The sequence below is a fragment of the Ascidia mentula genome, chromosome 5 (assembly GCF_947561715.1).
Source record: "Ascidia mentula chromosome 5, kaAscMent1.1, whole genome shotgun sequence".
NCBI lineage: Eukaryota > Metazoa > Chordata > Ascidiacea > Phlebobranchia > Ascidiidae > Ascidia > Ascidia mentula.
This window is the reverse complement of record NC_138570.1, coordinates 3,166,722-3,190,710: the sequence shown is the minus strand read 5'-3', so window position 1 is coordinate 3,190,710 and position 23,989 is coordinate 3,166,722. Positions and strand designations below refer to the sequence as shown.

General features: G+C 37.9%; 3 protein-coding genes across 3 annotated transcripts; 2 read left to right on the top strand and 1 right to left on the bottom strand.

Annotated features, from left to right (window-relative positions):
- Positions 1–412: 412 nt before the first annotated feature.
- Positions 413–7,182, top strand: LOC145901920 (uncharacterized). Its single transcript, XM_082989737.1, has 18 exons — positions 413–452; positions 725–841; positions 930–1,109; positions 1,891–1,992; positions 2,093–2,287; positions 2,539–2,643; positions 2,790–2,914; positions 3,010–3,162; positions 3,431–3,622; positions 3,890–4,141; positions 4,697–4,825; positions 4,877–5,014; positions 5,084–5,193; positions 5,403–5,610; positions 5,759–5,900; positions 5,974–6,137; positions 6,349–6,519; positions 6,934–7,182. The coding sequence occupies exons 1-18, from the start codon at positions 413–415 to the stop codon at positions 7,180–7,182; spliced, it is 2,772 nt and encodes a 923-aa protein (XP_082845863.1).
- A 1,239-nt stretch (positions 7,183–8,421) lies between these two features.
- On the top strand, positions 8,422–18,015 carry LOC145902306 (axonemal dynein light chain domain-containing protein 1-like). The gene is made up of 26 exons (XM_082990232.1): positions 8,422–8,582; positions 8,831–8,973; positions 9,228–9,449; positions 9,766–9,948; positions 10,138–10,287; positions 10,346–10,432; positions 10,520–10,632; positions 10,782–10,866; positions 11,130–11,270; positions 11,641–11,804; positions 12,056–12,150; positions 12,315–12,412; positions 12,769–12,896; positions 13,142–13,245; positions 13,434–13,517; positions 13,672–13,804; positions 14,185–14,278; positions 14,688–14,881; positions 15,280–15,376; positions 15,556–15,735; positions 16,049–16,225; positions 16,382–16,427; positions 16,741–16,936; positions 17,283–17,382; positions 17,698–17,778; positions 17,861–18,015. Exons 1-26 carry the CDS (start codon positions 8,465–8,467, stop codon positions 17,957–17,959), a joined length of 3,312 nt encoding a protein of 1,103 aa, XP_082846358.1. The 5' UTR covers positions 8,422–8,464; the 3' UTR covers positions 17,960–18,015.
- Positions 18,016–18,961: 946 nt separating this feature from the next.
- LOC145901918 (uncharacterized) lies at positions 18,962–23,497 on the bottom strand. Its single transcript, XM_082989734.1, has 15 exons — positions 23,368–23,497; positions 23,178–23,261; positions 22,859–23,023; positions 22,482–22,562; positions 22,279–22,320; positions 21,992–22,111; positions 21,826–21,931; positions 21,483–21,601; positions 20,837–21,070; positions 20,376–20,578; positions 20,140–20,257; positions 19,685–19,804; positions 19,463–19,630; positions 19,147–19,310; positions 18,962–19,088 (listed from the first exon to the last, which is right to left on the bottom strand). The coding sequence occupies exons 1-15, from the start codon at positions 23,495–23,497 to the stop codon at positions 18,984–18,986; spliced, it is 1,959 nt and encodes a 652-aa protein (XP_082845860.1). The 3' UTR covers positions 18,962–18,983.
- Between the last annotated feature and the right edge of the window lie 492 nt (positions 23,498–23,989).

Below are 23,989 nucleotides of genomic sequence, written 5' to 3'. Positions count from 1 at the left end.
TCTTCAATGTGTTGTTCTTATAGAAATCGTGGTGCTCGTAATATTTTTCAATCGGGTTCTGATTAAAAGAGCGCGTGGACGGTAATAGGTCGACTTTATTCTTCCGCGAAACAACTAAAAAGAGATTCTATTGTCTTACTTTTGGGTTGAGCTTTTAATGCGTTTTACGTGCATTCTTCTTAAACCTGTATATAACTTTGCAGCGTAAGAAGCGTTGCACATTTACAGAAGTAAATATGTAACATAAACGTGAGTGTAAATATTTTTATCAAAGATGTTATGTCTTTTTTCTTTTTGGTATATTTAGTTTGCAGTTGATAATCCAAGTTGGTGCGAAACTGATATGGAGCCTTGGGTAAAGTAATTAAATAGTTGACAATTGACCAGAAGAATTAAAAAATTTAAGAAAATCATGAACATCGTTTTTGCGTCACTTGTGATGTTTTTCTATGGTAAGAAATCTGTTCACTTGGGTATTTCGAATTTCGCTTGTTTTTTGTTTAATTTATTTAAAGCTATAGGATGCAAACCGCAATCGACATTCCCCCCGCCTCAAGGATCAGGTACAATTTTTTAATCCATTTATAAGACCACAAAAAGAAAAACCAACTTAACTTGTACCTTAAGCAGTATTTTGGAGTCGAATAGCAGTTTAGTAACAAGCAATTAATAGCCTTGTGAAAGGTTATCGACGAACATATTTATGAGCGTTTGTCTTATTTAGGCCCATGCTCCAGTAATTCGTGTGACACCAACGCATCGTGTTACACGATTTTGAATGATGTAGTAGCAGTTTGTCAATGCTACCAAGGTTACATTGGGGATGGATTTAACTGCACAGGTGACAATTTAACACGACAAAACATTATCAATAAATCATTTGTGCCGTTTTACAAAATGATTTTAAAGGTTTCTTTTATGTGTAACAGTTGATCCGTGCATTGCATCTACCTGTGGGTGGAACTCAACCTGTGAACTGCTTGATGAGAACGGCAACCTCCTTTCTTATGATCAAACCAATCCTGCTTCTACTTTACCCGGAAACGTAGTGGAAGCTTATCCCACTTGCATATGCACGGGAACAACTGACTACCCTAACTGCTCGACATGTAAGTATGTATCTTTTAGTAACACTTCGAATATCGCAAAATTGACTGACATGTACCGTTAAGCAAAATTAAAGTTGTCAATTGTTGCTTATTTCGCTACGCAAAAAGTTACAAATGAAAGTTTGGACAGAGAGCTTATTAAAAAAAATGTCTGAAATGATACGAACTCTATGCTATATAACACTGCTGGCAATAGTCAGACGTTTAAATAAGTGGATTTTAAATCAGTCGCCTCAAATTTCTTAACTTTAAACTCTGTTAAAACTATTTAAACATAGTGCGGTATTAATTCGGTTGTCATGACACAATATAAACACAAGAACACCATAAAATGGTTATATGATAGCAAAAGTACTTTAAACCTTGACTGGAATGCTAACTTGAGTTTTTAGGTTGCTGCCCAACTACAAACAATTGCCATGAGAATGCAATATGTCAGATAATACCATCAAGCAACCTTTTCGCATATTCATGCACTTGCAAACCCGGTTTTACAGGCATCAATTGCACAGGTAAATATTGAACCTTGAGTGAGTGATAATGGATTTTACAGGGCAATATTTTCCAAGCCCTTAAAAGAGCCATGTGTAGAAGATTACGCCGGTGTTTTCAAAAAATATTGCGAACACATCGCATTAAACTAATCGCCAAAACTAACTGACAGGTGTTGGTTTCTCCACTGAACATACTGAGGTATAAAATGTAATTTATAAAACATATAATATTTCTCGGCATATAAACCGTGCAATAAATCTCTAAACATCTTATTTTGCTTTCTTAGCGCCCCCTTCGACCACGGTGAGTTCAGCATACTTCACATACACAGATGAAAACAATGATTCTTACTTGAACGTAACTGTAATCCCGAGCATTGAAATTGGCGGTAAGAAGAAAACTTGAATTTCTATATTTCTTTCCCACCCAGTGAGCTGGTGATGTCTTTATAAACTTTTCACTAGCATTGAATTTATGTCCTTTCTTAGGCATCCCGAACCCATGTGTAAATATTACTTGCGCGGAAAGTGCCACGTGCCAGACTGAGGTATTTCGGGATGGTCAGCAAATGGAACGTCCATTTATCCTGCCTGTTTTGTATGGAGTATGGCCGAACGACACTGTGGTTTCTCAATGCGTGTGCAATCAATATTTTACGGGGGATCCGTATGTCTACTGCGCCCGTATGTCGTAGGATGTGTTTTAGCATGAAATAAGTATTTGAACTTAAACAATTTAGGTTTACCACACGAAATACAGAATATTTGTTACAAGGAGGAGTTTAAAATAAATTCATGTCGCTTTGTGTTGCATTTTTTTGCGTTCAACTTAATGTTACAATACCTATATTTCGACGTTTATTAAGTTCAACTCAAAAATTACCGTAATCACCTCGTTTTCAATACATTTGGGTTATAATTGTTTCTGTTTATAGCTACCTGCTTCGTAGACAGGCTGTACATCGACGGAGGTACTTACACCTTCCCATCCACTATCGCTCCCCAGTCGGCTTACTCATGGGAAAAATGTCCGTACACAGGTAACTGGAAATTTTCATAGGATTAACTTGCAATGAAATTTACACCTGGCATTTTTTTAAAACCGTGTCTTTTTATGGTACTTCTGATGCTAGCCACGATATTTCATTAATAAACAGGAAATTTTAAATTCGACGCTTTTTCTTAGGTCAACCAATGGCCACGGCACAATGCAAGACCCGCATAGGGGAAACTGGAGATTTGGAACCATACTTTGCAAACCGTTTACTCGTTCCATGCACGGACGAAAGCGTGGAGTCTATTGTTTCTGAAGTAGGTCGATTTTAGCTAAAATCTTCTTCAATTGCACTAATAAGCTTTACAAATATGTTCTGCTCTATTTAAAATTGTAATTTGTGTGTGTCCAGATATCAGTCGAGCAACTCAACACATCCGCTCTAGCGACGATCCTAACATACCTCGACGTCATCACCTCAAACACAGAGAGTTTGGAAAGCGGTGACGTCACTGCCACTGCCTCCTTTATCAACGACGTCGCAGAAAACGCAACGACGGCAAGAGTAAGTGACGTAATCAGGATTAAGTTTAGGGTTTATTCACGATTGCGGTTGGTTGGTATTTACAAAAAATGTGTTGGTCTAATCGTAGGTAGGTAGCATATACAAAAAACATCCAAAAATTATTACCTTGTTAAATATTTGTTTTATCGGTATGTAATCAAGCAAAAAAAGCATGAACCATTATGTGTTAAAACTATTTCCGATAATCGGAGGAGACCCACTTAACGCACAAAATATGTGATTTCTTAAATTTTCATGGACCAAACAGATTCTGCCCGATTCTTATTTGCGCATTATTAACATCGCCGATCACGTGACGGCCTTCTACGTCTCCACCAATCACAAATCGGGAGTGACTGAAACGCAGATGGTGCGATCGCTTATGAAATTGGCTTACAAGATTCCACGTTCACCTCACACTAACGTTCTCTCGGTCAGCACACCCAACATCGAAGCTGAGGTACAATTTGTTTACCAAGTTCAGAATTATACAAAATCATGCAATCGTTAAAATCCTTTAAGCTGAGGCTTCTTCTGCACATAAACGCTTCACAAAATACTATCGAAACACACCTTTATGTGCCCTTGGGTTTTTACAATTGCAAGTAAATTTTGCAACTTAGAACAAAAATGCTGGACTTCGTAGAGTAAAAGTAATTCCACGCTAAACTTATAAAAACATTCTTGAAGAAAGATAGCTTACGATTAATACAGTACCTGTTGACAGGTAAGCGACAATCGGTGTCCCAATCGTGACATACAATACAGTCCGTACGTGACCTTCTTCCAAAACTTCACCACTTACATTCCCTTCCAACCCGTTTCCGTCACTGTGCCACTAGAGGCACTGTTGCTTGCTGAAAGACAAACTTCTGACGACGGCCGAAGGAGGCGCAAGAGAGCGTTATCGGCAGTTCGAGCTGTTTTCCTCGTCCATAGATCGAGTGCTTTATTTTCCTCTCCAGAAGCAGCAGATTGGGTAAGTGCAATAAGTGGAGGATTCGCCACTTTTCTTTGCCGGCGATGGTCTGTAAACTCCTGAATGTCCAGCTGGCTAGAGCATAGGCCTGGCGTGCCCAGGGTAGAGAGATTGCATCCTTGGGAGATCCCGTTAGCTTTGTCCCAGATGCAACTGCAGCGCATTCTTATGTGCACGTCATATGTTCTCAAAAGCAATCTTTGCTCTGATCTGGACCAGATTGCTTGTAGTAAAAATTGCGTGCCCCACAATCTCTTTGCTTGGTTAGTAAGAAATCACTTCAGACGGGGATGTTTTGAACATGTTGTTTCTAAATACATGAAAAACAAAGTTGCTTTGTTTGTGGTTGAGAAACAAAACACTTACCATGACTTAGCAAAAGTTTCAACAGTTGAAATTTATTATTTTTTCAGCATGGTTTTTGATTATGCCAAACGCTTTTGCATTATACACTGCATAGTCTTTGCAGTAAAAAACGTTTTTAAAATTTCTAATTAAAAAAGTTACAATGTTTCATGCAATCGAATGGCAGAAAAACGTTGCTTTCAATTTTAGGTCGTTTCAGCAGAAGTGGGAGATCAAACCACCCCGACCCTGGTTCACAACCTTGCAGATATGGTGAATATTACACGAATCGATGTGAAGCAAACGCGCGGAAAAGTACAGGATGACGTCACTTTAAATGTATGCTAAAAAAAAGCGAAATCACATTTACCAAGAATAACATCTGATCAGGCGCAATACGTAAACGAGACTTGTGTGTTTTGGAATTACTCAACTGAGAGATGGTCGACTGAAGGATGTTGCATGGAACCAAACACCAACCCACCTCAATGCAAATGCAACCATTTAACCAGCTTTGCTATGCTTGTGGTAACGTATTTTGCTGAAGTTCACTCAACGTATGTGCAGAAATGTGAGTTTTTGTTGTATTATTTTCAGTCGGTGTACCCCATACCGCCAAGCATACCTCAGCAGATCGTCAGTATCGTCGGATGTAGTTTGTCTGTTGCCTGCTTGATTGTGACCATTATCCTCCTGCTAATATCTAAGTAAGTTGTATTTTGTCAATATCCTATCTTACGGTACTGAGCTAATAGATATTGGTTTGTCTCATGTGGCGACAATATAGTTTGTACCAGTGGCGTCAATATAACGTAAACTGAAATCATAAGTAATAGCTATCATGATTTCTTTAGTTACGCACCTCTATCTAGATGTAAACTTTGAAAATCAACATGTATTTTTTCACATAACGCAGAGAGATACGATCTCGCCGACCTATGATAGTGTTGATGAACATTTGTGGCAACCTATCAGTTGTTTATCTCATATTTCTATTTGGAGTTGATCAACGTGAACATGAAGCCGGGTGCATCGCTAGCGCCACCTTACTGCATTACTTTCTGTTGGTCACCTGGTTTTGGATGGCTGTATACGCCCACTTGCTTTACAAATCCATCGTCAAGGTGGTGTACCTTTGAACGTCGCAAAACGAAAACATATATGTTACAATAATAAAGTGACAAAAAACGTATGACCAAAACTGTGCTAAACGTCATTTTTACCATTTCACATTTCGGCAGTGCCAAATAAATGTAGGTTTGTGTTGCACAGATTTTCGACGTGTCTTGGGACAATTACCTTCTGAAAGCTTGCGGCCTTTCTTATGTGTTACCGATGGTGGTAGTGCTGATCAACCTAATGTTGAACAAGATTTATGAAGTTCCTTCAAATGAAACGCCTGTTTGCGGACAAGGTCAGCGTGGTATACATATTTTTCAACAATATTTTTTGTAGAATTCATCATAACTTCAAATTTTCTTGTTTAGACCCTCCCTCTGCGTTTGTAAACACATATCTTGCTTCAAACATGTGCTGGATTCAGGGTTACTCCTTGTACTTCGCATTTCTCCTACCTATGGGCTGCCTTCTTGCATTTAACATCGTAATGTTTATTCTTGTAATCACAAGTCTGACCTGTAAAAGAAAGAAGGTAGATTATAAGTTGATATACTTTTGCTTAAAATTTTCACTATGTTTTTAAACGTATTTATTGAGTAAAATAGACTTTGTTTAATCTCGTAATAATTTACTTATAACTACTATGTATAGTTCAATATAATGAAGAAATGAAATATTACAATATGGATGTATGGGTATTGAATGAGCCAATGTATTCCGTAACATTCGATTCACGTTTTCAGGTATCGTCGACCTCAAAAAATCCCACCAACCTTCATAACTTATCCATAGCTCTGCTCATCGCCAGCACACTTGGCTTGGTTTGGTTCTTTGCTTTTTTCATGATGATCTCGGATGACCCCAAGTACCTGGAAGCCATGAGTTGGCTCTTTACCATTTTCTCATGTTTCCAGGTAAAGTTGTTTAAGAGAAAAGTGGATTTGCATTTAATTCATGATCAATATTCAAATTGTAGAAGCAAATAAGTCAACAACAGACATTTAGGTGCATACCCTGCAGACTTATCACACCACATTAATGCGGCTGGTGACTTACCTAGTTTGTAGGACTATCCAAAGGATCAACCTCGACTGTGGTCACCAGCTCGGCTAGGTAGTTGGCCTGATTGTCCGCATATCTCAACTGAACTGGTAGTTCGAAACTATGTGAAATGTTTACAGCTTTCCATTCATTTTCTAGCATTGCTTGCCAGTATCTAAAGTTGAAAATGTGTTGACTGTTTTGTTACTGCCAAAAATTGCTACCGAAAAAGTACCTCGGCATTGTATTTCAAACTGATCATCAAATTATCATTTTTTTCCCTACAGGGCTTTTGTGTGTTCGTTCTCACATGCTTGAGACAGGGCGAAGTGCAACGAGTTTGGTTGGGACCGATTCAGAAATTGCTTTACCGGAAAAGGGAGAAAAAGGAAGACACGTCCGTTGTTTCCACGTCCCATACTGGAATCAGCAGAGGCCCGGAAGCCATATCGATCGGCGTCTTATCTGGTCTTGGTCACATAAAGTACGGGACAAAAAAGGAAATTAATGTTTCCACATTTAACAGCAAACTTTAATCTGCACAAACGTCGAAAAAAAATTATACAAAGGCTTACCAAGCAAACGTATTTTGTTTTTGTCTACTAAAAAAAGCAGTAGCTTTTTATACAGGATCAGCCTGGCTTATAAATCAGGAATATATATTTCGCCCCATGGGCATCTTCAGTTCCTTCAGTAAACACATTAAATGATATAAAAACGTCTGAAAAACAGCAACATTAGAGAAAGGGCTAGTGATAAAAAACAACAACAACTTCGACCTCTTGCAATGCTACTGTGCGAAGGCAAAACACTGAGTTACCCGCCTTGCACTCAGTGTTTTGCCTTCGCACAGTAGCATTGCAAGAGGTCGAAGTTGTTGTTGTTTTTTATCACTAGCCCTTTCTCTAATGTTGCTGTTTTTCAGACGTTTTTATATCATTTAATGTGTTTACTGAAGGAACTGAAGATGCCCATGGGGCGAAATATATATTCCTGATTTATAAGCCAGGCTGATCCTGTATAAAAAGCTACTGCTTTTTTTAGTATTATAAAATAAGTTGCAGTGATCGCTAGGCCTGCATCTGCAGTTTTGGGTAGATCCCAATATTTCAATTTTTGAAGTTGTTTTTGTCTATGTATTTTATAGGAATTTGTAAATACTTTCAGAAACGTTGATAAGAATTTTGTAAAATATGTTCCTATGAAATTTCCAACGTTGTGTGCATGATAGTAATATTTTGTGCAACCCAAATATGTAACTTTAAGTTAAACTGTTAATAGAACCACTGATCTCCAAAACCAGTGATTAGAACCGACGCAAGTGTTTTGAGCGCACCATAGACAACTTAACATTAAGGTTTCACAGTCATGTCGCTTCTCTCATCGGATGTTTTAGTAACTATGGTGATCATTCAGACAGATTTTGGTTTCAATGCGAAGAATGAATAAATTAAATATGAAATGCATTATTTTTTTATATTTCATGTCGTATAAGCTGATAGAAAAGTGTATGTTAAATTGTCAATATATATTCTATGACGTACACGTCTTCTTTTTTTGCCTTTGTGCAGGACAGTAGAAGTTGTAGAACTAAGTGTTCAAACTCTCTGGACTTTCTTTCTCCCTTCTAATGCACTTTTTATTTCGCAACAAGGATGTGATCTCAATAAGATTTAATAAAGCTTTGCTAATGTGCATTCCTTATAGTTTTTCCCATGTAGCACAGCCAAAACAATTTGTGGTGATTAAATGTTATTCACTCCCTTATCAGGTTAACAATGTAGGACTACAGTTGTTAGTTCCACCTAGCATTACAACATGAGTGTTGAAACAGCAGAAACAGTTCAAATTTCTGAAGGCCAGCTAAGTCTTGCAGCTGAAGGAACTAGCAACAACGATGGTGAACTTTCAGTACAGAAAACTGATGTTAAAAGAGGTAAGATGCTTTTATAAAAGTAGCATAACTTTATTGAATACTTTACAGAAGTAATTTTGGTTTTATATTGTCCAAAATTCCTTTGATTAACATTACAGGGTTTGACATAATGCAAACCAAGCGCTTCTGTTATTGTGATAGACTTATGAGAAAAAATGTTTACATACTTTTAAACTTTTCTTGTGCGATTTTGTGTATGCTTGATAATGTACAATGCATAACACTATTATCTAATATGCTTTTTTCAGATCTAACAGGCAAAGAAAATGTAATACAAGATGACATGATTCCAGAGGAACTGTTATTTGCACTTACTCAGTCTGACTTAGATGGGGGGAAACATCAGCTAGGTCCGGTTAAGAAAAACAAAACTCCCGATAAACTGAGAATGGTAAATTGCCTTCTATAGAAATATGTGCACATAACATTAAAAAAGTCTTCACACAATTTGAAGGATACATACGTTCCTGTATGAATGGCAGTAACAATATGTGTGTAGAGATTGTCATCAAAGTTGTTGTTTTGCATATTTGCACCACAGACATTTATTAAAAATCAAAGAAATAACTTGTGTCAACAAAATGGGTGTATTTATTTTGTGGTTGTTTAAAAATTACAACATTTGGAATGAATGTATTTTTTCAGGCCATGAAACGTGGTCCCCCAGCCAATGTGTGGCATCATAAAGGCCGCCGTACACAATTCAGGCATCTTACAGACAACCCCAGATCATTGGGTAAAGGTGTTGGTACAAGAGATATTTCTTTCCTGTATGATGTCACAGCTCACCAAACACCCAAACCTCCTGCACCAAGCAAACTTGACAAGAGTGCTGTGAGGTTTGAGGCTGCTCAACAAGCTGGAAAGGTATTTAAATATGTGTATAATGTTTTAGACTCTGACCACTTTTGTATGACTGACATGAAATCTCACTACTTTTGTATAACAATTCCAACAGATTTTCAGATAAAAGTGTTTCAAATTTTATTTGAGCCAAAAAAATTAAACCTAACAAAAATATTGTTGTAGCTTTTTATTAATGACATATATATTGTAATCGAGATGACAGTATTTTAAAAGACTTTCAGTTGTACTTATTTTAAACTGTAACACCCCAATAATTTATCTAGTTTCCTGAAGCTCTTAGCACAAACAAACATACACGTACATGCATGATATTTAGATTGCTGCAAGTGGGTCACAGTTAGCTGTTCCTGATTCTGTCATCCCAGAAGAATACCACGTTGTTAAGTCAAAGGCAGTCCTTGGTCTTGAATACATCGATGAAAGTCTGTCCACCAAGATTGTTGATCAAGAGCAAACACTGAGAATATTTCCCTCTCTGCAACCAACCAAGCGTTATGAGGTTAGTGTGTTTTTTGCATACTTTGATATACAAATTAAATTCCACAAATTTTTATTATATGTAGTGTATAGAAAACAAATAATTATTGGCACTTAAAGTAATTGGTACAATATGGAAAAGTTTCAAAGAACCTGTATAACGTGTTGGTCAAAATTTGGGCATTTGATTCAATATATAATCCTTTTTTAGGTTGTTCAACTGCTTAAAACACTTGACGCTTTGCTTGAGAGAAGCGGAATTGACAATGTAGAATCAGAAATCAAAGGTCCAAGTCAAATACACAACCTCCTTGAGCTGATCAAAAAAGAGCAAAACATATATGACCTTATTTTTGCTGAAGTATGTTTGTCTTATTTAAGTTATTTAGCATCACAATGTACATGTGAACCACTTTTAGGTGATCAGACAAGTTAGTGTTGAATGTATTGAGCGTGGACAACTTCTTTCAAAGCTGCGACAGAAATATGCTGACCTGCTTAACAGGGTAAGATTGACTTTAATTAAAAAAGGACTTCTGGTTATCAACTGACTTAGTTCACAAAAAATGGTTTCCTTCTTGTTTTTGGTTCAGGTTCCTCCACAAATTAAAAGCCTTCACGCAGAAGTTATGGCGCAAAGGTCGTTAGACAGAAGACTTACCGAAGAACTGCTTCGATTCAAGTCATCTATTTCATTTCTAACCACGTGAGCCAATTTCTCTTTTATAATTTTGTGTAACGAGTATAACAGAATGAAGTGTTATTGCTAAAAACACCTTTTCTGTCGTGCATTTGTAAACCTTTTTGATGCCTGTGCTGGTGATTTGCACTCAAAAGTTTAATTTTATCATCCAGAGAGCTACAAAATGTTCGTGAACACGATGAACAAGTGACTCAAGAGGCAGCAGTGGCCGAAACCGAACTTGCCCAAGCCCTAAAGGTTTGTTAGCCTTCATACAGTTGAGTATTTTCCACATAATGACATCCGATTTTATAAAAACACCCTATAACCGTGTATAAACACTAGAATCTTGGATAGATCTTGAAATGTTATTAGGTCCTTATTTTGGGTTTTCATGTGTGAACGGATTGTCAGACAATTAGTTTCCGTTATACATGCAGAAATATAGTTGCCGTTGCAATTATTAATAGTAACGCTTACAGTTGCGTGTCAACTTAATCAAACGCTCGAATGTGATTTAGGAATCTCAAACCAACGCAAATCTGGTTGACGAGTATCACGATCTGTACGAGATGCAGAGACGAAGGTTAGAGCAGAGCGTGCATACCCTCAACGAAGAGAAGGACATGTGGAGCAGTGCTGCGTACGACCTTGCGTTGAAGGCAAGTTTGTCAAGCGGTGCTGCCTTCTGTTGTGTGGCATGCTTACATATATACATATATATATATACTTATATTCAGTACATTATATTATACATCGATATACATATATAAATTATAATACGTGAGAGACTTTCCCGCTTTAGGGTTGTGGTAATTTGTGATTTAAAGTCGTATGCATATAAAACTTTATTTGACAATTGTCTGATTTATTTCGCTTACATATAGACTTAAATAATTTTTTGAATCTACGGCCTACAGCCAATGTAGTTGCATGTTATTTAATGGCCACATATAACAAACATATCCTGCGTGCTTGGTTGCGTCATACGGCATTTCGGACCTCTGGTTACAACAGTGTGTGTGTTTTCAGGTAATGTCGGTTAATTCACTAAGTTCGGCCAAACGCATCCATGTAAGCGAGAAAGCTTGGTCAAAACTGGCCAACCACTTCGCAGTGTTGCTAAGCGACCGTGACAGCGAAAATCTTGCGCAAATGCAGAAGCACGTCGTCCGCTGGAGGGAGCTCATGTTCCAGTAAGTTCTCAAAATTTAAATGAATGCAAAGATTTTTTTGTTTGTACGTGATGTTTACGTTACTGCAAATGTAAACATTACGCTATCAAGAATCCGTTGCATAAACGTGATTAGTGTAAATTCTACCTCAGTTAAAAAAAATAATAATTAACTTCGGTTTGGCGAATTCATATTTTTATGATTTTGATTTTTTGTATTCCTTTTTGCAGTTAAATGATTTTTTTACATTTTCATGTGTTCTCTTTCACCAGTTTCAATCAAACGCTTGAGTCGGCCGATAAGAAAACAACGGAAACTCTGACCAAAGTGAAAGAGGGCTTGGAAAAGTGGACGGAGACATTTGACAGTAGGTTTTTCAACTGTTTGTTGAGTTATTCGAGGAATAAACGAGGTCAGTGTGTATCTCACCAAAGCTAACTTGAATCAGCCAGGATGGAATCAGCTGCTTCAACCTCGTATATACAATTTACGTATTTATTTGTGTGGATAAGGATTTTCCATTCGTTTCAGATTCGCTCGCCGCAAGTTTGTCCGATGTTCGGTCGGTGAAAATTCCGCCGAAAGAAACCATACAGAAGCTTTACGAGGAAGTGAAAAGCTGGGAAGAGGTATTGAAAAGTGAATTACGTTTGCGAGCCAGCATAAAAACCATAACAACAATGAAATGTTACCAAAAATTTAGTTTGACATGGCTATTGGAGTTGAAAATGAGTTTTATAACTACCAGATTCACAGGCTATATAGATAAGTGCAGATCCAAATTCATGCCAAGCATAATTATTTTGTGGCCATTAGTACACAGGCTACATAGATAACTGCAGATTCCAATTCAACCATGCATAATTATTTTGTGGCCATTAGTAACACTGATTTTGTAAACAATTTCATAACGCAAGGAATGCATAAATTTCCGTCATTGATCTAAAATCAGGTTTGGGATGTTTGTGTAACGTCTTACATTTAGATGCTTGGAGAAGATTCGGAGCGGTTCGGTGGAGGTATGTTGCTTAGCAACCAGGAGCAACTCAATATCATGTCACGTGAGAACGAGGCTTGGACTGAACTAGCGTGGAACGTGTACAGGCGACATAAGTGAGTGGACACCTTTTTGGAACGTTACTAACCTAACCTACTAATATGTCATGTATATTACAAACCTGTAAAAACGTCAGTGACTGGAAGGATATGAACGTACACCGCTTAAAAAGTGCGCATAAACCAAAGCGATGCGCACAAACGATTTTGACTTAGGTTTTCCTCGTCAGAGTGCCATTGAGGCCTTTTACCAATATAACACATCCGCAAATATGACATAACTTTGTTTTTCCATGTTGCAGGAAGGACGGAGAAAGCTTCCCACTTTCACAAACGATGATCAAACTTAACTCAGATCTCCATAATATGTTGAGGCAACTTGACATAAGAACGAGTGGAGAAAACGGTACAAAGAAACCTAATATAAATTATATTTACTGTAAACAGCTCTCCCCATACTCCGTCTGTCGTTGATTTAATTGAAAAGACGAATGCAGATGATTTAATTCCTCGTCAATTCCAGTCAATAAATACATATGGAAACCCGCATAACTTCGCTTTAACGTGTACGTCAGGACATGTGTTGTCTTGTAGGCGTTGCACGGGGGATGATTTCGTTGCAGAACAACTTGGGGAACTGGGTGAACAAACTAATCATGATGGTGCACGGTTCCGATTGTAAGTATTTGTATATTTGATTATTCTTGTCTTAAAATGATCAACCATACATGATCCTTAACTCTTACATGGACAATTATACTGACTGTGAATTAGTCATACATCTTATTAGGTTATTAGAGGGATTTGGCACCAGTAACGTGATCCTGTTTAGCATTCAGTGACAGCGAGTGGCTGCATCTATACGAGAAGATAGGAGAATACCGGACTGTGGCGGACGAAGCCATAAAATGCGTCGGTTCACAGCAGAAGGAAGAGGACAGACAGAACAACTTGCCTCACTCCAGGTTTGCTACTGTAAATGCTGCTTATCATAACAACAATTTCAAAAAATTGTTTTCTAAAATTTAGTTTTCATTATTGCCAACTGCCTTTGCGACTTCTCCCGTCATACGAACACGATTGAGACACTTTTTTTCCTTTTATGTCAGTTATTCCGAACCCTTTTTGTTTTTATCGGTGTCTGTATCATATTATGTATGATGTCTACTGTTCATCTGCGCAGTAACTTTGCGTTGAAAGTGTTTGGTTTGGATTTTCCATAAATATTTAGTAAAAAAGTGAAAATTGTTTATCATGAGTTTATTTTCCTCAAAAAAGTTAAATTCATGAAACATTAAGTTACTTGATTTTCCGACTAATATCCAATAAAATTTTTATTCAACAGGATCGAGGTGGTTGGGGCTATGAAGGAAGTGCAAGATTGGATGAAAGCCACACTTACCCAGATCGAAGCAGAAGACGGAAAAATGTTGGCTCAAGTTAGTGTTAACTTTACCTTGGTCTGATAAAGTTTAAGGTGCAAATACATTCTATTCGGCCTCAATGCAAACAGCACCAAAAAAGCTTTGTGTTTTTTTTATGAATTAGAGAATGATGTTGCTCCGGTTGTGATGCAGGGCGTGTTTTTGAAACATCCCAATCGTTGGTCGGCTGTGTTTTTAACTACTAAACTTCAAATATCACTTCCTTGGTGCTGAAGTAGTTTTGTAATATGTTTATGTATAAAAAAGAACAATAGATTCGGCTACCTTCGGGTTCTAAGATTAGACGTGTCAAAATGATTTTATTGCGAATAAGTTTCAGTACATTTTCCAAAATTCGCGCATTGTCACATTTATATTTTTTGTGCCCAAAATATACGGTTCTATAAAAGAGGTTATCCAATAGGTAAATACTATCCACACGAAAATGGTGCAATGGATGGTTCAAACTCTCCTTCATTTGGCCCCCGACCACCACACCATCACTACCAGTACCCCGTCCGAAGCAAGCATGACTGCATCTTGCACGATGGAGGAGCTTGGAAAAAACGGAAGTGACATCACAGACCACTTGAGCCAGTTCACCAATTACCTCTGCCAGTAAGATTTCTATTCATATTTTTCTTTGGTATGTTGTTGTTTGCTCAAGAAACAAGATGAATAGTTTGATTGAAGTAATATGACATGCAATGGCACGATAGGCAGGATCACCACACCGCGCAGGTCCTTGATTGGCGATCACAGATAACGTATCGCGATCATAAGGTTTTTCAGGCAATGCAGCCTAGCTGGATCAGCCACTTTTTCCCTGACAAGTCGGAGCTATGATTTGAAAAATCTCACGACCTTGGGATAACCAGGCCCAACGCTCATTATAGTTTGATTGAATTCGTAGTTTTTATGATTACGATGGAACCACCCAACATTTAAACAGGCCTGATGTAATGACTGTTGACTCTGATTTGTTTCACGTAGATTAGTATATGTCAAATTTTCAGATGTACGTCCAGTATAGTCTTACAAACTATGCAGGAGAAGAAGGATTTACGAGAGGAAGATGCGGAACACGAGTACAGGGATTTCTCACGGGTTAAGGTAACAAGTGTTGCGGCAACATTGGCCAATCATTTTTAGCTTATTTTACGTAATAATTACCCATGTAACGTCATATACCCAATGGCTTCTAATTTATCAAACTGATAACCAGAACGGCACTGTTAGCGTTACATGCAGTCCTTCCCATATCCATAGTTAAAGGACAATTTCTTAAACAGAGGGAAGCGAAAGAATGGATTCACACATGCGAAATTCTCCTCAATTCCATACTGCCTTCCCCCGTGAGACTTCTCTCTTCTGACGTCAGCAAGTTGCTGCTGGTGCGCGATGACGCACAGAACGGGGAGGAGACGCCCCAGACACCAGGCAGTCGGCCTGTGACGCAAGAGGGGTCAGAGGTCAGTGCGTTCCGGCGCTTGTCTTGAAATAAAAGTGTTAAGGAACCTACTTGCGAATTTGTTTATGTGTAAAATAGAATACTGTATAGTGAGCTGCAGGTCTCATCAGTGCAGCTTTTGTGTGACTTACAACAGTGGCCCTGTCTGCAGATCACTATACAAACATTATTGGCTCTATTGCTTATAGAATACTGTAGATTCGGATACCAACTGGTTCAATGGTACGACGTTTTCGAGCAAATTTTATTTCAATTAGTTTCTGTGGCATTTTCAAGACTTCCAGTGCCGAGTAATTCAACCATGGATTTTCTAGACAATCGTCCCAGTGAGAGTAGAGGCGCTGGGCGGGGAAACAATCCCTGATGCCCAGAAACTGACCGAAACGTCGCAACAACAGCAGTCGACTTCTGATGATCCGAAGACCTTGGAACCACCCCTTGCTACTGCGAAGGTGGAAGAGAAGAAGGAAGAAACTGCTGAAGTCTCTGTGGTACCAGATAAGGGTTTTTGATGTATATCTGTAATGCGTGAACTGTGACGAGCTATTGTGATAGAGTTTCGGGTTGAAACCGACTATGTGCTGCAACAGAATAATGACATTATTTATATTTACATGTGGGACTAAACAAAACTATATTTTTTGCAGGGCACGCCGGATAATCCTGCCGGCGCCGAAAAAACACCATCTTCTCGTACGTATTCTGTTTCAGTTATCACGTTGTTAGATGTCCCATATCAGAAAGTAAAAAATCTTTTGGCGAGTAAAAACCTGCTTGAAATTTGACATCAATATGCTACAGACAGGAGCAATGTTTTGACCTATAATGTATAATCATTGCAGCTTGATGGAAAATCCATTCAACGGGCAAGATTATCACTAGTCACCATGCTTTACTGATGAGAGCTAATATATGTATAGTGGCCCTATCTACAACTCACTTGTGGACATTAAATTTTTAATTGCTTATGAAATAAGAATGTTTGATTAATTAAAAACGTTTTTAGCGACAGTTTCCGAACTTCCCACAAGAATGGAAGCGATTGGAAGAGACGAAAATGTCCAATCGATATCCATTCTTCCGAAAGAGGGCGCCACAGTGAGAGCGATTTCCAGCCATGAGCTTACACCGCCCTCATCCGCTTTAACGCAGTCTGCGTACGACGCCATTGCCAAAATGGATGAGGTCCAGGACCAACTTTTGTAAGTAAAATATACTGATTTTTTCAGACAGAAAGTAACAAACGTAGCCTCCCATTTAAAATCATTATGATTGCAGTATTGCCAGAACGTGTAGCACAAATTTAGATGTTGTTTTTCGTTTAAACACATAATATTTTACATATTTTGACCTCTTACGTGTAGTAGGAAGTTTTTTGAGCATTAATTGGATATTTTAAGACGTTGCACTGAAAATACAGAGCGCTTAACTTTACTTACATTACAACATAGTTTTCACCTCAAGGTAAATTACGCTGTGGCCACAACAAACCAAACTTAGATACCGCATTGGCGACACTTTTTGTGCATCTGCTTCGTTTTGTTTCAGAAATACAGAGAAAAGAGCGCAGGAGGCAGAAGAGAAAGCGTTCGATCTTGAGGAAGAATTGAATTCTGCCCATGAGCTCATCCGTTCCTTGGAGAAAAAAGTAATATGACCTTGCGATAATTTGCTGATGGTGTGAATTTGCGTCTGGAAGAAAAAAAAAAGAGTCTGGACGAAAAAACAGATTTTGGGACTTTTTTTTACTACGCTATGTTTTCTTTGATGTGTTCTCAAAACGCCAACTGAATCAGTACAATTGTAACACAAAATAGCCAAATTTCTCCTGGGTTTTGTATCAAGTACGCTATAAACGTTTGCAGCCTGATTGTAAGCAGATGAAATATATTCGTTTTGGTATATGGTCGCTCTATGCTTCGATATCTGTACAATACCGTCACGGTGACTTTTGCTTCGTCAGGTGTCACAGTTTGAAGATGTGGACCCTACAAAGCCTGGCAGTCCAGCACCCGAGGCTGCCAAAGAAAAACTTCCTGAACCGGTGAGAGTCGCGAATTATAATAAGTTGTTACTTATTGTCCGAACTGTTGCATCGCCGTTCTAATTGCGAATACTTTTATCAGAAACCTGCTGACACAGAGAAACTGGAAACGGTGAAACGAACATCATCACGCGGGGCTCCAGGGACACCGAACAAGAAGAAATCGAGCAAAAAGAAATAAATAAATCTTATTTAAAACACGCTTCTATATTCCACGAAATACACTAAAGTTTTGTTGCGAAATGCTTTTCATTGGCACTCGTTAACACAAGAAAAAAATACTGTTGTTCTTCACATTGAGGGAGAAAACGTTCATGTTAGAACCAATGTTCGGCTCATCACTTGGAACTTTAAATACTCGGATAAAAACTAAACTAATTTACCTGATGTATGTAGGAGTGAGAGGAAATTGTGAGTACTTTAAGTAAAACCTAAGTAGAAATCGCGTCCCCTTAACACCGTGTTGACAATTCAGAACAGAGCACCCCAAAAGCCAAGCTTAGATCCATAACATGCAAATGCAACTGCACTTATTGGTGCGGAATTTGGGCACTTTAGTGCGAGCGATCATATAAGCAAACCTATGCAAACATTTACACACTGCTGTCATAATACTGCTGATTACGTAAGCATATGATATGTTGGAAACAATGTCGCAGTTACCATATGTCGACGACGAACCATCTCAGCTTCAGGTATTATCGTACAACCTGCGGTAAGTCAGAACAAAAGGAATACTCGCTTGAGCTCATAGGGATCCAGTTAAAATCGAATGAACTTTTTACCATTTTGCTTCAACATTTCTTGTTTCCTCGACTGCGTAAAGTCATAATTCATCAACGAAAGCAAGAATAATATATTTAATCGCCGGCGAAATGAGGAAAAGAATCATTTGAAAACAAGATAAATTCTGTCAAAAAGTATCATATGCACAAAAAATCAATGTCTAGCATAAATAACACATTAAATAAAAACTTAAAACATGCCAATAAAATTCTGTTGCCAGCGTTAAAAAAAACAATTTATAAAACAAATGTTCCAAAGAAAACATGCAGACCTAACAACCTGTGGTTAAATCAACCCTACTACTCCATTTTTAAACGCTGGGTGGTACCGGAGAGCTCAAATTCTTATAATCGCCGTCATAGAGGCTAATCGCTGGGTGGTGCTGGAGAGCCCAAATTCATATAATCGCCGTCGGAAAATCAACTCGGCACCTCAGATCCACCTTCAACACGTTCCGCTTCGTTAAGCTTTAGTCCTTTCTCTTCGAATAATTTCTCTAGCTGACGAATCTTACGATCATGTGCCTACAATGCGATTCAACACGGATAAAATTGTTGATCTCGCCAACGAACAAGCCCTTACTTCTATAGCGTACGTCATTGTCTTCAGAAAATCCAAGGTCAGTTTGTTGACCTTGAGTCGAGAAAACCTCGTGCGCATAAGCTGAGCCACGTGATCGACTTTGGCGCGCAACTTACATCCTCCTCCATGTCCCACGTGACGGAACGTCATACCGCCGGAGATCGCTACAGAGAATTCAAATTTTAAAGTGTTCAATTTTATTTGTGATTCCAGTATTACCGAACAAATCCCGAGAATCTTATAAGCTGCAGCACAATTTTCAGGTTGTTTGTCTTTTAGCGTTTCAGAGCGTTTAGTCTCCCGTATCTGCACTCACCATTTTGATTCAAATTAATTTCCGGCCATTTTCGTCTGGAACTTACGGCCAATTTTTCCACTCTCGCCCGTTCAGAAGGGGACAAGCTATCTGTTGAAGTGTGACGATGCTTATAACCTCTCACATATAAACGCAGGGGGAATTCGCTTCCGGAAGGATTATAAATCCCTATAAAAAGTAACTTTCAATCAAAAGCTGTCTGTCAAAAAATCGATCACAAACCTATTTTAAAATAGGGGACTCTCCCTAAGTCGTTCCTGCCACAAGGTCCTGTCCAATCAACGACTGACACGTTGTTAATGGAGAGACGAATCCAGGCTTTGGAAAGCATATAACCCGGATCTGAACAACATCATATTTTCCTACCATTACAAGTTGTCTACAACAAACTCGATAAAGGAAGTATACTTCCTATATACTGTTTAAAATTAACTTTATTCCAGCAACACTTTTTTGCTTGACGTATGTTAAAACTTCACAGGCAATTTGAAAATAATAAAAACCTTACAACAGAAGAGAAACATGTATATATTCGAAAAACAAAAACGTTTAGACAAACAATTATTTAATATTTTGAAGTAAAAAAAATTGAAAATACTGGAGATAGTTAAGTCTATGTTGTTACGGCGAACATTACTGGCAATGGATAGATTGGAAGCAGTTTACCAAATCCCTACCTTGACCATTATCTGGTGTTGCACGTACACCGAATTCCGCCCATTTGATTTTCCACTCGAAACGAAGCCACGAATTGAAGGTGAAATTTTGCAATGGAAAACGCGCTAACAGGTGAAACTGAAAAATAAACGCTTGTGACTAAACTAAAACATTGCAATGCATTTGCGCACGAAAAAGGCGACTTTGTTCCACGTTTGAACCTAAGTGATAACTTTAAAGTAGGGCGCAGTCAGACCTGTTGCTTGGGATGCAACGGACAACGAAAGAACGCGGGTTGGGATTTATTCCATCCGCAACCTCCTTTTTCAGTGAAGACCCGCTCATCCGATCTCGCAATGACAAGGAATTCCCCTTCGTCAAACGAGAGTGTCAGTGGAGGGTAACCCCCATGCACATATTGAAGGCCCACGTATCTTCCTTCGTTATCAAAAACTGAGCCTTTAAATAATAGTACAAGACACATTTTGGAAATACGAGGATCAGGTTTGTTCAATGTACCCTTGTTCAATATTCATAATTTCTTGTGTTTGAGATACGGAAAAAGTAGTAGACTTACCAAGCTACAAGCACTGCAACAAAAATTATGACTAAATTATTTCGCAAAAATAGTTGCAAAAATTGTTGTGCTTTCTTCAATGTGAATTACACGACAAGTCTGAGACAACTACCATAGTTACAAGAATAACACATAAGTACCTTCCTTGCAATTGTATCTCTTGCACATTTTCCACATATCGAAATTACTGAGACGCGCCGTACAACCGAATTCGTCTTTCACAACGGTTGGGTCGGCCGATCCGTGCCACTGTGTTAGGATGTACTGCCCACGTGTGGGGAAATTCCCTCGGGGAAAGTACATTTCGTAATCGTAACTGTGAATGGCGTCGATGGGCTGATGTACAACAGGACAGGCGGTGACAAGGTTGGAAACTGTAAACATAAGGTATCAACTCAGATAACATATTACCTTTAAAAAACGGGTTTTATTGGGACGCAAAATCGTATATTGTTTTTCCTTCAAAGATGTTTGTCTCATATGTATTAACCATATAACGTAACTTGCAGGTTTGTTAAATCAACATAAACAAAACCGTCCATACCAACTTGGCAAAATTAATTGTTCAACAGATGTTTAAGTTGTATCACTTCAGTCATTCTATGAAATAAAATGCCAGGCGCACACGGCAAGGCAGAGCAAACTCTTTTCTCTTTAATATCTTTTGCCTTTTTTCGCCATTTTGTCTGGAGCTCATTCAGGCAATGTTTGTGTTGTATTGAGAAATTAAGGTACTACAACACAAACTTATGTTGGACAATTTTGTAAGTTCTGAAAGTCACTCACCCATAGATGGATTAAGTTTGGGTGTTCCAAATAGGTTTATTGCATTTTCCAGAGTCATGAAGCAAGTTGTGAGTTCTAGTCGTGACTTTAATCCTTCTCTTTGGGGTGCAAATGAAAATCTAAGTGAATTCCAGGGCAAAAAGTTTTAATTAATAAAGTGCTCTTGAGTTCTTATACAATCACAAAAGGTTTAAACTGTAGATGGTGAACATAAGTTATTCATGTAGAATAAATTTTATTCCAATACATGATTATGACTGCTAACAATGTACACACATGCAGGCAGAATACATAATATAGTTATCATCTTAGAATTATATTACACAAAAACATTGACCCATACCTGTAGATGTTATTTTGTTTGCTTTGATCGTTTGAATAATGTAGTTCAGTCCTTGTACCTTTAATTCCGGTTGATACCACAGCAAACTGATTTTCCAGGGTGTGGTCTACAAAATTTACAGTAACCATAACCTAGAAACTGTGAAAAAATATAATTCAATGCTTACGGTCCATTGCAAGTTCTTTATAAGGCATCAGAAAGCTCGACCAATCTGTCCACAGTCTCATATCAATTTCATTTTCCAACCACAAACTCTGAATTGGTTGTGTGTTTACCATGGTGGTTGCTGTAATTAAAAAAAAACACACAACACAATTTGAAAAAGTACATACAAACATTATTTATAAAAATATGATAAAAAACAACTATTTTGCCTCAATAAACCTTAGCATATGAGCAGGTTGGTTAAACCTTCACAATGTGGTCAAATCAGTGGAACAAAAAACACTTTACCTCTGGACTGCGCCGATCCAACTTGAATCCCACTTCCAGATTCTAGAACACAAAAACATTTCTCATCACTCCATAAAAATGTATTGTTGATATCAATGTCCACAAATTGCTTGACCAAAATAAAATGAATGGATATGCAGTTTAAATATATACAGTAATAGTGTTAACGGAAAACTACATTAACTTATGCTGTAAACCATAACCTTCAAGACGCGATGAAGCAATTCCTGGGCCAGAATACATTTCACTTCCTGGATCTGACACATATTTAGGATAAATAGGATCTGACACAAATTTGTTTTATGGTTTATAAAATAAAAAAACTAGAACATTGACCAACAGAGCAACACATTATATAACACATAATGAAATGCAATACTTTTGCTAGCTTGTTTAAGTCAATTTTCACTGAACAAATATATTTCACCCATGTATGGATATTCCAGAATCGTACTGTGTCGGGAAATTTTTAAGGAGAAAAGGGTTTTTATGGTTGAGTTAAGTTATGTACCCTAGCATTGCAATATTATAACCTGTTTCACAACACGTAACACGTTTTAGGTTAAAGATTTCCTCATACCTGCATCCCCGTGAAAGTCAAATACACAAAAACACATTTTTCTATATACAGGTATGCCATGAATGCATTTATCTTCAAATGTTGCTGAATTTTGGCCAAGCTTCACAGCATTCTCATGTGTACCCCTTCTTCTGGTGTTATTAGAGTCATCAAACTGCAAAATTCCTGCAACAAAACGACACCAGATTGCATTTAGTTATACATACACAATAATATTAGCTAGTTATCAATGATCAAAAAAATAACACTACATTGAAGAAATTTAAACAACGTAGTGTGCAAAAAATGTATGTCCAAAGCTTCAAACAAAAATACCTACGTGTTTCACAATTGCTGCCAGTAAAGCCTTCATTGCAAACGCATTGTTGAAACACAAGTCCCTCGATGCCGTGAGCGCACTCAACTGTAACACAACAAACGAACAAATCGCATCGCGGTTTTGTGACGTCATTGTTTGCTGAGTAATGTTCCCCTTGGCTGATAGCTAACTGTCTGTCATGTCTTATTACCGTTATTCTGTAAAACAACTTGAAAAGGATCAATCGGTTGGAATTTCCCATCCGTTTTCGGGTCAATCATGTCGCTTGTTGTTTGTTGACCATCAAAATTGTCGTTGGAATCACTTGTCTTTCCGTACATGCAACAAAAAAACTAAAACAGAAAATTCTTGCCATTTCTGTTTTAAACTAAACATTATTCTTATACAATAACAACAAGTCTCCCGCCATTCCCCGAAGTAATTTCGTAAGTATCGGCAATAACCTGGTATGATCCATCGTCGTTCGTCGTCTTCGCCGTGAGTTTCTCGCTCTGCTGTAAAACCACAGCAGGAAAACTTTGGCAATAGCAAAACAATGCTGCAATCAAAAGATTAAAACCGACTTGAAAGAAAAGTTATGTTAATAATGCAAAATTCAACGAACCCAAGATGATCAGTGTCAAATAAAGGGATTTCATCACTTCAAGAGTAAAACTTAAGAGTAAAAAATTCGTAAAAATTCTTTGTGTTTACTGAAAGAATAGGAAACAGCATTGATTCAGAACACTCTGTAATACAAGCATTTTGTAAAAGACCAAAAAGCGAAACAGGAATTGCAGATATCCTCAACATGCAGAAATGTCAAAAAATAG

What these genes read in the sequence shown, in the direction of transcription:
- LOC145901918 (XM_082989734.1), bottom strand. Translation starts at nt 23,497, where the DNA reads ATGTACGGAAAGACAAGTGATTCCAACGACAATTTTGATGGTCAACAA. An exon ending in TAAAGAACTTGCAATGGACC is followed by an intron (nt 21,932 to 21,991) that starts GTAAGCATTGAA and finishes TAAATTTTGTAG; the next exon opens with ACCACACCCTGGAAAATCAG. An exon ending in CGTTGCATCCCAAGCAACAG is followed by an intron (nt 20,258 to 20,375) that starts GTCTGACTGCGC and finishes TTTATTTTTCAG; the next exon opens with TTTCACCTGTTAGCGCGTTT.
- LOC145901920 (XM_082989737.1), top strand. Translation starts at nt 413, where the DNA reads ATGAACATCGTTTTTGCGTCACTTGTGATGTTTTTCTATG. An exon ending in CACCCAACATCGAAGCTGAG is followed by an intron (nt 3,623 to 3,889) that starts GTACAATTTGTT and finishes ACCTGTTGACAG; the next exon opens with GTAAGCGACAATCGGTGTCC. An exon ending in CCAGCTTTGCTATGCTTGTG is followed by an intron (nt 5,015 to 5,083) that starts GTAACGTATTTT and finishes TATTATTTTCAG; the next exon opens with TCGGTGTACCCCATACCGCC.
- LOC145902306 (XM_082990232.1), top strand. Translation starts at nt 8,465, where the DNA reads ATGAGTGTTGAAACAGCAGAAACAGTTCAAATTTCTGAAGGCCAGCTA. An exon ending in GAAAACTGATGTTAAAAGAG is followed by an intron (nt 8,583 to 8,830) that starts GTAAGATGCTTT and finishes TGCTTTTTTCAG; the next exon opens with ATCTAACAGGCAAAGAAAAT. An exon ending in GGGATTTCTCACGGGTTAAG is followed by an intron (nt 15,377 to 15,555) that starts GTAACAAGTGTT and finishes TTTCTTAAACAG; the next exon opens with AGGGAAGCGAAAGAATGGAT.